This window comes from Quercus lobata, chromosome 5 (assembly GCF_001633185.2).
Source record: "Quercus lobata isolate SW786 chromosome 5, ValleyOak3.0 Primary Assembly, whole genome shotgun sequence".
Classification (NCBI taxonomy): Eukaryota; Viridiplantae; Streptophyta; class Magnoliopsida; order Fagales; family Fagaceae; genus Quercus; species Quercus lobata.
The window spans coordinates 50,497,900-50,511,863 of NC_044908.1; the positions used below are offsets into that span (position 1 = coordinate 50,497,900).

Consider the following 13,964-nt stretch of genomic DNA (forward strand, 5'->3'; position numbering starts at 1 on the left):
CTCAGTTTGCAAAAGAAGGAGAAGGTGGTTTTCATGCTAGCCATCGTTGCTTGGCAATTTACAATGTTGAAGCTTCTTAGAGAGCAACCTTATTGCAAGGTTGAAGGTAATAAAAATTTTCCACCCTTTTGTTTTTTTTGGGAATGAATTATCAAAGGCGTCTGGGCAGAAATTTTTTTTTTTTAATCAGTTTTCCCTGCTCTCTTGCATACTGGAGTTTATTGCATTGATTAGCAATGTTTATGATTTTTTTAAGGGAATGCCTCAATGAAGGACTGGTAGGTATATATATAATACTAATATTTTTTGTAAGTTTATTTGTTTTTCATGATTTCAAATCCTATGAGAATCACTTTTGCTATGGAATACCAGACATATTTCACCATTAATCTGTTACGAATATATTTGTATTTTAGCGTTCATATACAATGATGCTAGGTGTAATCAAGAAACTATAATAATTTATAATAAAAAAAAACTAACACATAAAATAATTGTATACTTTGATTTATAACTTTGTTTTATTTTTTTATTTTTATTGTTGGTATGTAAAGAAAAGGTCGGCTAAGAGGCATGAAATACATCTTTATAGATTTGAATTTATTTTTAAATTATGAAATATGTTATTAGTAGCCCATCTTCTACTGGAATTTAATGCCTCACCCTTTATTTTTATTTTTTTCATATATTTGATCAATTGCATTTTTACTCGATTAATACTCTTTTTTTCCTTTCAATTGGTACCTCTTCTTCTTTTTTACATTCATATATTTCAACATCTATTCCTTCCAAATTTCTCACGTTTGTGTGCATGATGAGGGTCTGTTTTGTTTACTGGCTTAAAAGTGTCCAAATGATTTTTTTTTTTTTTAAATAGTTTTACTATTTAAGCCAGATGACTAAGGCAATCTTTACTCAATATTTGATACATTTATTTGTCTTCACTCCCTAACAATGTCATTTTATTCATCTGAAGGTTGAGACCATACAACATTATTGGTGTTAGAGTTTCACTTTTGGTCTTAGTATTTTATTTTTCCTCTTAAGTTGTAACTTTTATAAGTGAAAATTTATAACTTTTGTTCGACTCTTCCGTGCATTGCACGGGTTAGCAACTAGTTGAAACAATTACGATACCCACTCAAATTCAACAATTCGACTTTGAGACAAATTTGACAAACATTCATTGGTGTTTGCAGTTGTGGGATGGGTAGGATTCGAACATAAAATAGAGCCAAGTGGGCCCGTCCCGAGGAGGCTAAAGTTTCATCCTCCCATCAGTTCTGGCCCAGTGTGTTCGCAAGAGCCCAAATACTGAAACCGAGGAAGCCAACCACCTGAGGAGTCCGAGGAGCGAACATCCCTCGGAAGGCTTTATATGAGCCACCTAGAAGGACAAAATGCCAAGGAAGAAGGTAGAGACGTGCAAGTAAAGAGGAAGGGAGATATCCAGATAAAGTACCCATCACTTCTGCATTCAATGCATCGCACCAACTTTGCTAGCCGTATTAATGGCAGAATGACTCCTGAACAGTGCTCTCACAACTTGCAGCACATTCTACCACCTCCAACAAAACTTTGATGGGATGAGAATATAAAGGAAGATCATTGGCTGTACAAGTGGAGGGTTGAGATGCACCTCAAATAGATATATAAGGAAGGGGAATTCCTCTAGAATGGGGGGACGACAAACATTAGAAGAGAAATATACTCTGTGTATCAATACTCTGTAATCCAGACTTGAGCATTATATGAACTAAAGATCCTCGGATTGACCCGAGGAAGAATTGAACACTGAAATCTTCTTCTTTCTTACAGAATACATATTGTTTTTACTTTTTATATTAGACATGAAATTAGACCATTAAAGCGTATACAAGCTACCCTCGGAAACCCATTCTCAAATTAGTTGTATTGGACAATTTCATACCAAATTTCTACCCATTTAGAATTAATGGCATTTGATTTTTGTTCACTTATCGCAGTAATCTAAGGATGTACCACGATTGAAAAAAGAAGACCCTTTGAAATATTCATTGGTGTTTGCAGTAAAAAATGTAATGTTGAATTACTCAATTTTTGCAATTTTTACCAAAAAAAGACGAAGAAAAACACACGCACGAAAGAATTAATAAATAAAATTCCCATGTATTCCCTCTCTAAGTTAAAAAAACATTCAAAAATAATTACATCATATTAGAGCATCCCCAGCTCCCCACTTTAGTCTTTTCTTGGATAATTTATCATACCTAATCTAGGGCTGCTCTACAGCCAGTCCAGGGGGTTCAAACCCCCTGACCTGGCCAAAAATAAAAATTATATATATATAAAATTTATTTTTTTTGTTTTGGCCCCTAAAATAAAATTTTGAACACCCTAAACCTAAATTTTGTTTAATCTTAGCTGAAATAAACTTGAATATGATCATCTTAGTGCTACTTTTGCAATATTATTTTCACAATAATTTTACAATAAAGGTTAAGTGGCAAGTTTTAATTGGTTTTTATCTAGACCCACAAATGACATCACTTTTTTTACATATCTCCAACAACTTGCCACTTAGATTTTATTGTGAAAGTGTTGTGCAATGGCTTTACTCTTAAAATTGCTGCTTTGTTTTTAAAAATAAATAAACATTCTCTTCGGACTCTCTCTGGACTCTGGTTTACTTTGCCACTGGCCACAAAATGAAATTGTTTTTCCCTTCACTTTTCTTCTTCATTAACAAAAAATTATACCATTTTTAGCACACAAATTACAACATTGTTGACCCCCCTAGAAAAAAAATCCTATAGCTGCCACTAACCAAATCATATCCATTTGTATAGTTGAAGCTTTAGTAATTGCCACATGGAGTCAAGATAGAGTTAAAAAATAAACACTATGCTCAATGCGGAATTAATAGGAATGCTCATCACTCTAAACAGGAATAAAAATTTGGATTTATTTCATAAAATCTTGGCCAAATGTAGTGGAAGAGGAGAATGTATGAATTGTTGTTTAATTTTGGTTTTGGCTTCTGCTTAAAAAATGAATCACAATATTCTAGTCATATTGTCCAGTTTTACAAGTTCACTATTGTAGGCATCACAAATCTGAATTAAGAGAAGTGCTGAATACAAAGGGTGTAGCCCTATAACTCAAAATGTTATACATGAAAAACACCACAAAGCAAAGAGTGATAGGAAAAAATTATAAAAATTAACTATTAGTTCAATGCTTCAATTATATCCAAGGAAAGGGCCATAATTAGCAAAGATAGACTGTACTTTTGGAGTCACTGCCTTGAATACCTTGTTGTTCCTCTTATTACAAATTCACCACAACAAACAAAGAGTAACCACTCACCATGCCATTTGACTCATACAGTCCTATTTCTAAATCCTAATCTCAAAGCTGCCAAAGCCATTTGACTCCTACAGTCCTATTTCTAAATCCTAATCTCAAATTAAGCTACCATAATCTTAATTGCTAATGCAGGCACTACCCAATAAACCAAAATAGAAAAAGAGCATAGACAAGGATACCATGACAATATAAGACAAACGACAAATGATTTATTGTCCTCCCCACGGTTCAGGACTCGCCAAAAGCTGACTGATGAGTCATGACCCCCCAATTAGGAACTTTACTAATCTAGAAGATCTTGTGGAGTTCATAGTAATGAGCGCTTTAAAGATTCATTATGTTCTCTTTTTGATATTCAAAATTGAAGAAGTAAAACTGTAAAAGTTCAATTTCTCTTTGCTATGAATGAAAGTCTTCACTGTATGTGGAATTTTTAAAGCTATTTTCATTTTAAGTGGCTGAAATATTTGATACATATATTCTCCTAGGATGAAATTCAAAAATAGATTTGAACAAATTGACATCATTGTCATAGCATTCAATGATGATGGAACTCCAGAAACCTGTCCTTATATCGTGGACAGTTGAAACTCTTCAAACAATGAGGATCTTGCCTTCTGCTACTAAATGAGTACAAAAGATTAAATTAGTAGGGAAATGGACATCATTCAGTATATGAAAATATACACCTTACATTAACCTTCTTTCTCATGGGTAAACTTGAAAACTTATAAAGGAACTAAAGAAACCAAAAAAAAAAAAAAAAAATCGATGAAAAAGGAGGGCAAAGGGCATCTTACACGTCATCTTCAATTAAAGAGCTTCGGAACAAGTCAAGTTTTAAATTCCTAACAAAAAATATAAGGTGAAAGATCTATCAGGAATAAACCATATCGAACCAAAAAATATATGTAAATAATTGCTATACAAGTAGTCTGACATGCTTTCGTGACAAGCTAGTTGCTCAGGGCCTTGCCATGTGAAGTTATTTTATGAAAGATCACTGCAGCAATGCATTGAAAAAAATAAGATCAATTCCTTGATTAAAAAAAGAAACAAAAACAAAAGGATTATATGAATCGAACTAATAGTATTTGGTATTTGAACCCTAAAGGCATGTCTTATCAAGATATAACATCAATTCTATTTGGTATTTGGTGTCTAAATGTCTAATGCTAGGGGTGAGTTTGGATCAGCTTTTTGTAAAAATGCATAATGAAAAAGTGGAGTTTTCAAAAAGTGCATAATGAAAAAGTGCATTTTCAAAAAGTTAAGTGTTTGGTAAAAACTGTTAAAAAGTGTTTTTTGAAAAAGTTGAGTGTTTTACTAGCACTTATAAAAGTGACAGTTTGAGGGATAAATTACCAAAAATGACAATGTATATATAAAAGTATCTCCAGCAGGTTAGACAAATTTTTGTACTGTTTGAACAATCAACAGTGACATTTATCTTTTGCCTACCCATTTTTTTAATCTTTATTTTTTAATCAAATTTATTCTTTTTTAATATTTATTTTTTCTTTTTCTATTCATTCTCAATAATTATATTTTTCAACAAAAAATGTTACATCCACAATATTTTTTGCAATACTTTCACAAGAATCATAAAAAAAATCTTATATGGAAAGTTGTTACTAGTTCTAATTTGAACCCACAATTGAAATTATATTTTTACTCACCAATGTTAGCTAATTACTTAAAATTTATTATGAAAATATTGTAGTAGTATTTTTAAATTGTGATTTCTAATTCTCTGCCTTTCTTTCATCCATACGTTTCCTTTTTCTTTTTCTTTTTTCTTTTTCTTTTTCTCTTGCATTTTGTCCACCACACACATATACCATTAGACATCCTCTTCTTTCTCTTTTTCTTTACTTCCACTTGATTCCAGAAGCTCCCTCATTTTTTTTTTCTTTACTTCCACTTGATTCCAGAAGCTCTCTGGCTCTCTCATTTTCTTCTCTCTCTCTCTCTCTCTCTCTCTCTCTCTCTCTCTCTCTCTCTTTTTCTTTTTCTACTTGATTCCATAAATTCTCTAGCTCTCTCTGTGATACTTGATTCTATAATCTTGCTTGCCTTTTGGTGTCATTATCTTCAAAGTTCAAACGCACACAGACACGCATGGAGAGAGGAGAAATCGTCTTTGCTCCACCACACCGCCACAGCTCCTCCTCCTCCTCACTGCAGAGTGCATGCAACCAGGGGTTATTTCGGCTTCTTTTTTTTTTTTTTTTTTTTTCTTGATCATTTATTGTTGTTCTAATTTTTTTTTTTCTGTTCTTGATCTGCTGTTGTTGTTGTTTTGATTTTAGATTTGTTGTTTCAATTATATCAGTTTTATGAGAGCAAGAATTTTTTTGCTTTTATTGTTGTGGTTTGATTAATTTTAAGATTATGTTTTTGAGTTTGTATTTTGATTATGCTTGAGATGGGAGGCGTGAGAGTGAGCTTCATGCAAAGGGAGAGCAGAGAGATGAGATGAGAGGTGTGAGAGTCAGCTTCAGGCGTGAGAACTGATGAATTTTTATCAGGGTATTTTCGTAATTGACCATCCAACCCAACGGTATAGTTCAAACGTGCATGCGCGTTTTCGTTTATGGACCTCCTATGGTCCATAATATTTGCGAGTTCTGAACGCTTTTTTTGCCTTGGCCCAAAACGCATAAAATCCTTCAGCTTTTATAAATATGTGCGTTTCAGCTCCTAAAAGCTCTAAAACCTTTTCTGCCAGAGACAGTTGATATTACTTGCAAACTATTGAGCACTATATGTGTATTGTATCTTCTTATTGCACACGCCCAGAACACCAAGACTCTGCATTCACTAATTCAAAATGTAAATTTGATTTTTCTTAATTCGTGTAAGATGGTATCGTATACGTAAGAATTCCCATCCCTTCAAGGCCTCGGTGTTCAGCTGAAGTGAGGGGGTAGTATGGAGTGTGGGATTGTGGAAGTATATTTAAGGTAGTTGTTTGCTCTTGGGCATGAGCATAAACTACTTAACTTGTCAAAGGTGAATGTCCCTAGATTACCCGGCAATTGGTTCTAGTGGGCAAGGTTAGTTGCTTGTAAGTTTTACAGCTAAAGGCGAGTTCAAAAGGCTCTTCTTTAGAAATGTTTCCTACATTATAAATAGGCAGTTGGGACAACTTCACATTCTTTACATATGATATTGGTGGTGGCACAAAAGTTTGGTTTTGCATGATTTATGGTGGGGGGAGGCTCTGCTCAAGGAGAGGTATCCCTAATTGTGCTTAATAGCAAGAGATAGTAAGGCTACAGAAGGGATTTTTCTTTTGCCCTTTGGGCTGTTTTTACTTAACTAAAAAAATTGCTTTTCAACCACATAATAAAATTGTTAGTAAAAACAGCCCAAAGGGAAAAACAATTCCTACAGAGGTGGATTATGCAGAAATCAAGTCCGAACAGCTCTCTCGGATGCCAGTATTCATTCATGTAGTTCAGGATTGGGAAATTGAACATGTGTCACAGATTTTGGAGAATCTTTCCCGAGCTAATATTAGGCATGTGGAGTTATATAAGTTGGAGTGGATTCCTTTGCAAAACCAAGGTTTCCAAGTGAAGAGCTATTATAGAGTTATGAGGAGGGGTGGCTTAGATTTCCTCAAAGAAGTATAGGGAAAGTCAGGGTCCCACCAAGGGCAGCTTTCTTATCAAGGTGTGTGGCTTTGAGTAAGATTTGGACTGCCAATAACTTAAGGAGGGGCATTGTTATGGAGTGGTTCTTCATGTGCAAAAGTAAGTATGGGGAGCACTAATCTCTTGTTTCTACATTGTGAAGTGTATAAGGTGTAGTGGTCTATGACTTTCTGTATATTTGGAGTCTATTGGGTGATGCTGAATTCAGTTCAAGAAATGTTGGTGTGTTGGAGAGGAGGGGGGTAGGGGGTTGGTCAGGGGAACAAGGGAGAGTAGGTAAGTTGCTCCATTGTGCCAAATGTGGCATCTTTGAAGAGAACATAATGACCGGTGTTTTGAGGTTCAAGAATTGAGTAGGAAGAAGCTAAAGTACTCGATTTTGAAGTCCTTATATTATTGGTCCTTGCCGTTTCCCTTAATCTCAATAACGAGGTTCTTAGAATTTTTGGATTTTTTGAGCTTTCGCTAGTCTGGTATTTTGCTATTTTGATTTTCGCCTTCCTAAAATTTTTCCTTCTGTCATGTTTTTTACTCTCTTTATACAGCCTATGTACTTGGGTAGCACTTTTCTAGATTAATGAATTATTTACTTATTAAAAAAAAATTGACATCATATGAGAAATTTGAAGTGAGATTTTCCTGAAAGCATAGTTCTGATTATGAAATCTAGATTTCCCCTTTGAAATTTAAAATGAACTAAATATTAACAAAGATATGAACTTAGAGAATTTTGAGTAAATGCTGAAAAGCCCCGACATTGTTGACTGTGAGGCAGGATGGGCACTTAAGGCCCTGATGAACTGCCTTAATATTAAATTCGTGTCATGAATTGAGTCGAAGATGGAAAAATTAGTCTAGTGCATGTAGTGACTCTCGAGTCAACAAGCAAAAAAAAAAAATTAATAATAATAATAATATTATTATTATATATTAACTCTAAAGAATTTTTGAGAAATTCTTTTGCAACTAAGTTTAAAAAAGAAGAAGAAAAAGACACATGATTTAAGTGATACTCCTTAATGTCTCAAGATATACCAAGGAGACGATAGAGCATTATGAGCGTAGTAATATAAAAAAATGCAGTAAGGTTTTATATTGTTGAGAGCATTGGCAAATCCAAGTGTGAAAACATATCAAATTTGGCTGTATTAATAGAATTGTGCTAGGGTTGATTCTGGATAAGAAACTGCTATACAATAAAGTTTTGATATGCTCAAAGAAGATGAGTTGATGCTCCTTCACCTATCTCTTTTGCACCATAATAAATTTCAGAGTGGAACTTGTTTCATTGGACGTTCGGGACTTCAAAATGGACACAAATATGACCTAATTTGCACTTGAAATAAGTGAGATAAGGCCATTTGAACTTAACATAGCTGTGCTGCCCTCAAGATTACACTTGAATCTCGCTTAAGGAAAATTGTGGCAAACTGTACAATGATTTTGAAGGCCAAACAACTTAACCTAATATTTCCCATATAAAACCAACTAGTCATACAAATTAAGAGAGAGGCTACTGTATCAATATTACACTGAGACCAAGCACTTTTTAGTAGGCTACTCTATCAATATTACACTTTTTAGTAGGCTATTGTATCAATAAATCATTAATTGTTCAATCAAGCCAGTGTTTGGGTTCTGAAATAGATTTTTTAAGTGGTGTCAGAGTATTTAGAACACACAAGGTCTAGATAGAGATTTTCAAATGCTTATCAAACTTTGAGGAGATTAACAAACTCAGAATGGTTAGTGTATTGGCTTCAAATTGTTAGCTCCCTGTATTCCAATTAAAATATTTAATAAGGAGAACAATTTTTTACACTACAAGGGGATCACACCTAGTAAAAGGTAGAAGGCAAAGATATCAAAAAGATGAATTTAAATTAAAAGTAATGAGGATAAGCACCAAGTGTTATTCGTCCTTGTGTCGTCATCCACAACACAGAAGAAATTATATCAGCTTGTCCAAGAACTAGAATATATAAAAGCACTCGTCCATAGACAACCAAGTCATGCAATGAAGGGAACTCTCCATAGACAAGTGTATCTATAGACGACATGTACATGGATGAGTGAATCATACTTGGTGAGTTTTGTTAAAAATCCTCCATTAGACTCACATGAGCAAAATACGACACGTTGCATGATACGTGGAAGAAACTCTACATACGACGCCCCATGTAACCCAAATTTTTTTTTTATCAACCGCTAGCATTACCCATGATGGTGATGGATCCAAACAAATAGACCCTCGTCTAACTCTCTATAAAAGGAGTAAATTCCATTCATCCAAGGTAAGTTCAGACCATTAACTATTTTCTTTCCTTGTGTTCTAGCCTTGGCCGGGTCACACTGGTCACCTTTGACAATTCTTTCTTTCTTTTCAGGACTCACAACCATTACCGTAGCTCGAAGTATTTCAGCCTATTGATTTTTGTGCTTCATCAAAAAGCATCCTAGATAAGAAACATACATATTACTTCCTTCCTTCAAGATTTAATCTCGCACATTTCCGCTTAGCAAGTTGCCAATTAAAAAAAGCTAACACAAGCAACATTCAAAAGTTTGGATGAAATTTGAGTAATTGCACACCGTGCAATATACCCTAGGCATTGCTCGAGATCTGAATCCCTACTATTGGGTTAAGATTGCTTGACTCCGGTTAATTATTCAATTACCTAAATTGATTAATTAAGTTCAATTTGCATGCAAAATGTGAAGGCACCAACAAATCACCAAAAAACTAAATGCAGTGAAAAATAAATTAGACACAGTGATTTGCTAACAAATGGGGAAAACCTTGCAAGACAAAAACCCCACCGGATGATTTTAAGGTTACCACTTCTAAGAATCTACTAAACAACAATTAAGCAGTTACAAGTATAAGAAATCTTACCAATTGCTTGGTTCCAAAATACATCTAACACTTTTAAGGTTTAAGATAAACTTGATCTCTAAATCTAATTTGGACTCATTTTTCCCTATCATGGTGATTATTGATTTGGACTAAATTGGCCCGTTTTGAATTTTTTTTTTTTTTGAATTGACTGACATTAGTAAAATAAAAAAAAAAAATAAAGGGTGAGAACTGTACTTTAAAATTGCGTTATGTCCAAAGTCCAAACCAATTTGGTGCCTGGTGGCGGTGTTCAGATCTAGGCAAGTCCTTCGAGTGGGTTGGTGCTTGGTGGCGGTGTTCAGATCTAGGCAAGTCCTTCGAGTGGGTTAGTGCCTGGTGGCAGTGTTCAGATCCAGGCAAGTCCTTCGAGTGGGTCAGTTTCATAGTTATCTTGGACAACCCCAATATTAGAGATTAGATGCTTTGAATTTTGCCTATAGTTTATCATAAAAAAAATAAAGAATGAAAGGGAAAATACATGGGCTAGTTTCATGGTTATCTTGGACAGCCCCAATAATAGAGATTAGATGCTTTGAGTTTTGCCTACCATCTATCATTAAAAAAAAAAAAAAGAAAAAAAAAAAGAAAAGGGAAAATACATGGACAAGGTTTATAATTTGGAGAGAAACCCTTCAAATACTTTTTATTCTTTTTATTAAATGTGAATTTTGAAAATCTAACAATTGAATTGCATATTCTTTATATCCTTGACACTCATGTCAAACTTTGTTCAAATCGAATATTATTTACTATTCAATTAATAAACTTATTTTTTTGCGTAATTTTAGACCCTAAAATATTGAAATTTAAACATTTTATTGATAACATAATTATTGATTTTCGATTTTTTTAAAAGTTTGCAAGTATCGAGGTTATAATAAAAACATGCAATTTTAAAATTTACATTATGTAAAAAAGATATAAAAGGACTTTGAATGGTTTAAGATTTTTCAAAACTACCCAACTTGATCTTTAAATCTAATTTGGACTCATTTTTCTCTATCATAGTGATTACTGATTAGGGTCCAAATTGGTCACTTTTGTAAAAAAATTTAAACTTAACTGGCATTAGCCAAAAAAATAAAAAAATAAAAAGAAAAAAGAGCAAGAACTGTACTTTACCCCCAAAAACAAAAAGTGTACTGCCCAAACCAATTCGGTGCTTGGTGGTGGTGTTTGGATCAGGGTAGGTCCTTCGAGTGGGTCAGTTTCATGGTTGTCTTGGACAACCCCAATAATAGAGATTAGAACCCAATTTTTTTTATGAAATAAAAAATAAAAATGAAAGGGAAAATACATGTACAGGTTTCTCTCCTATTTGGACTCAATTTATCTGTGATTATTACTATTATTTTTTTTTTAATCTAAGATTGAAATTTTATTCTAGTCTAATTTAAGTGTATATGTGTGAAATTTTCTTTTAGAGAGTTGAATCCTGACCCTTTTGCATCCTACAAATTCTTATATTTGTGAGTAAGGGTATCCAGTGATCATCACAGTGATCAGTGATTAGGGTCAGTTAAAAAAAAAAAAAAACTTATTCATGATTGGAATCAGCAAAAAAAAGCCAATAGGGGGTTGGTTGAGTGGGTAAGGCTCGAATGCTTCGTGCAACACACCTAGGTTTGAATCCCGTTACCCATAGGAATCCGTTGGTAGGCATCCTTGGTGAGGTTGACCCCTACACGGTCTGATAAGAACGGCTTGAGCTTATGTCAGACCGGTGTCTTGTCCGGAATTGTAATATAGCAATAAAGGCTCCTATTTTTTTAAACCAAAAAAAAAAAAAAATCAGCAAAAAAATAAATAAATAAAGTGTGTACTTTACCCCAAAAAAAATTGCGGAGCTTGGTGGCGGTGTTCCAACCTTACCCAAAAAAAAAAAATTGCGGAGCCTTGTGGCGGTGTTCCAACTTCCTATATATAGTTATATACACTTTGTCACCCTGCTGCTCCACACACAGTATTGGGTTTTTGTAAAAGCAAAAACATTGAAAGTTTTTTGCGTTCCTTTCATGGCGAGATTCATGTCTTATCTCATGTTGCTCATGTTTTTGGTTATGACGGAAGAGATTCATGGTGGGAATTCCAGGTGATTTTCTTTTCTGGAACCAAATTTTTATTACATGTTTAAAAATTTCAGAAAAAGGGTAAAACTTTATTGTTTGTTTTATAGATGAATTTTAGAAAGCTATGTGTTTATTTATTTTGTCTGTTTGTTTGTTTTTCTGGTCGCTGACAATATATTATTGAAATTTTTTTTCCCAAAGATCCGAACTTGTTGATGTGCCTGCAGAAGAGCAACTATCTGCGCTACAGAAGGAAGTCATCAACCTTCAAAAGGAAGTCGACCAACTCGATAGGTTGCTAAATAATAATAAAAAAAAGATCTTTAATTTTTTTTTTCTACTTTCAGTTTCGTATATTTTTAAATATTAATTTTTTTTTTTGTTTCTTGAAGGAGCAAAATCCAAGAAGTGAAGAGAGAAATAGGGGAGGTATGTTTTTTATTTTATTTTTATTTAATATAAAAATTTTGAAGTAGTTTTACTATTTATTTCTGGAAACACCTTTAAAAATAAAATTTAATGCAGTGGAAGGAAAAATACTTTCAGAGTTGGGATGAAGCGGTGAAGCTTCAAGACGAACTATATAAGTTGGTAATTAAGAACTCTAATCTTCATCAAGGTTAGTGGATTTAGTCTTGATTTATATATTGTTATGATCCTAGTATCCCAAATGTGTCTTAAGTATAAGCTTAACCGTATGTATATAATACATTTCATTTTTCTCCCCATTTTTATTTCTGCACTTTGTAATTCTGCAGAACGTCGAGATTTGAGAGATTTGAAGAAAGGAGGATTGGAAAAATTGGAGAAGAGCATTATGAGCATATAGGCTTCAGCTCCATAGTGAAGATTGAAGATGAAGCAAAATCAAAGCCGTCTCTTTTTTCAAGGATAAATTTTGAAAAACAAACAAAAGAACTTGGATTTGTAGGGTATTTTGGTCTTTAGAAAGACTCAAGTTGCCCCTTTTTTTACTGAAAGATTTTTACTTTGAATTTTTTATAATTTCAATTGTCTTTTGGAGCCTTTGTGTTGGTTGTAACATCAATAAAAGATCTGTACCTTGAGAATTCAAGGTATTTCAAAGAGTGAGTTTTGGGTTTTGAAGGTTTTCACCCATCTTCCTTAATTATTTTGACTATAGTTGGATGCTATTTGACTCAAAATCTTAATTTGGTACCTTGTAATCTTACCCTAGTAAAACAAGCTCTCTGTTATTTCATTGTCTAGTTAGTGATAAACATGCACCTATGCTATGTAATTTGAGTAAATTAGTTATGGTTGCATTTTATTTTCATATTTTCTTGCAAGTGGTCTTGAGTTAGAACCTTGTATCCACCCTATTTTTGGAAGTTAAGTTACATATTCGGCCTCACTTGTTGGGCGAAGTATGGGCCTAGACATGAGGGGCAATGTAAACTTTTGGGACAAGTGATAGTTTATCAATAGAATTGAACTATATGTTGTCTTATGGAGTTGCTAAACCCTCTCTTTGCTTGCTTCAGAGTTTTACATGCTTGAAGTTCTACTTCCATTTCATATTAGTGATTTCCATTATCTAAGTCACAACATTGTAATGATTTCCATTATTTCATTTGTTATGTAAAATCTGCCAAGAGTCCCATTTGCTATGTAATTTGAGTCAATAGGTGCTTACTTATGGTTGCATTTTATTTTTGTGTTTCCCTAAAGAAGAATTGATATTAACTAGCCTTAATTTTCTCCAGTTGGTAAACTCTTTGCACAATTATGAATATATAGGCTAACAAGATAATTCAGAGGATGTGATTTTGCCAGGGTTTATGTACATAGAGAAAAGTTCCTTCAAGGATTGTTACTAAAAGTTGTTAATGGAGTTTGATGGCTGACCTACAAGTTGGACCATGGATAGTTCTCCCCAAGAAGTCTCAAAATGTTTTATTCCATATAATTCTAGCACCATGAGGCTTCCTACATAGAAAGGTTGGAATTTATTGTATTTATCAT

General features: G+C 33.6%; 1 protein-coding gene and 1 long non-coding RNA gene across 3 annotated transcripts; one reads left to right on the forward strand and one right to left on the reverse strand.

Annotated features, from left to right (window-relative positions):
* Positions 1–3,748: 3,748 nt before the first annotated feature.
* On the reverse strand, positions 3,749–4,499 carry LOC115988516. 2 transcript variants are annotated; one of them, XR_004091541.1, is made up of 3 exons: positions 4,289–4,499; positions 4,149–4,196; positions 3,749–3,971 (listed from the first exon to the last, which is right to left on the reverse strand). It is a non-coding gene; the product is annotated as an uncharacterized LOC115988516 (long non-coding RNA). The 2 variants fall into 2 exon arrangements; XR_004091540.1 differs by having other exon boundaries at positions 4,149–4,499.
* A 7,243-nt stretch (positions 4,500–11,742) lies between these two features.
* LOC115992221 lies at positions 11,743–13,201 on the forward strand. The gene is made up of 5 exons (XM_031116316.1): positions 11,743–12,001; positions 12,180–12,272; positions 12,371–12,407; positions 12,504–12,597; positions 12,737–13,201. Exons 1-5 carry the CDS (start codon positions 11,925–11,927, stop codon positions 12,805–12,807), a joined length of 372 nt encoding a protein of 123 aa, XP_030972176.1. The 5' UTR covers positions 11,743–11,924; the 3' UTR covers positions 12,808–13,201.
* The last annotated feature ends 763 nt before the right edge of the window (positions 13,202–13,964 follow it).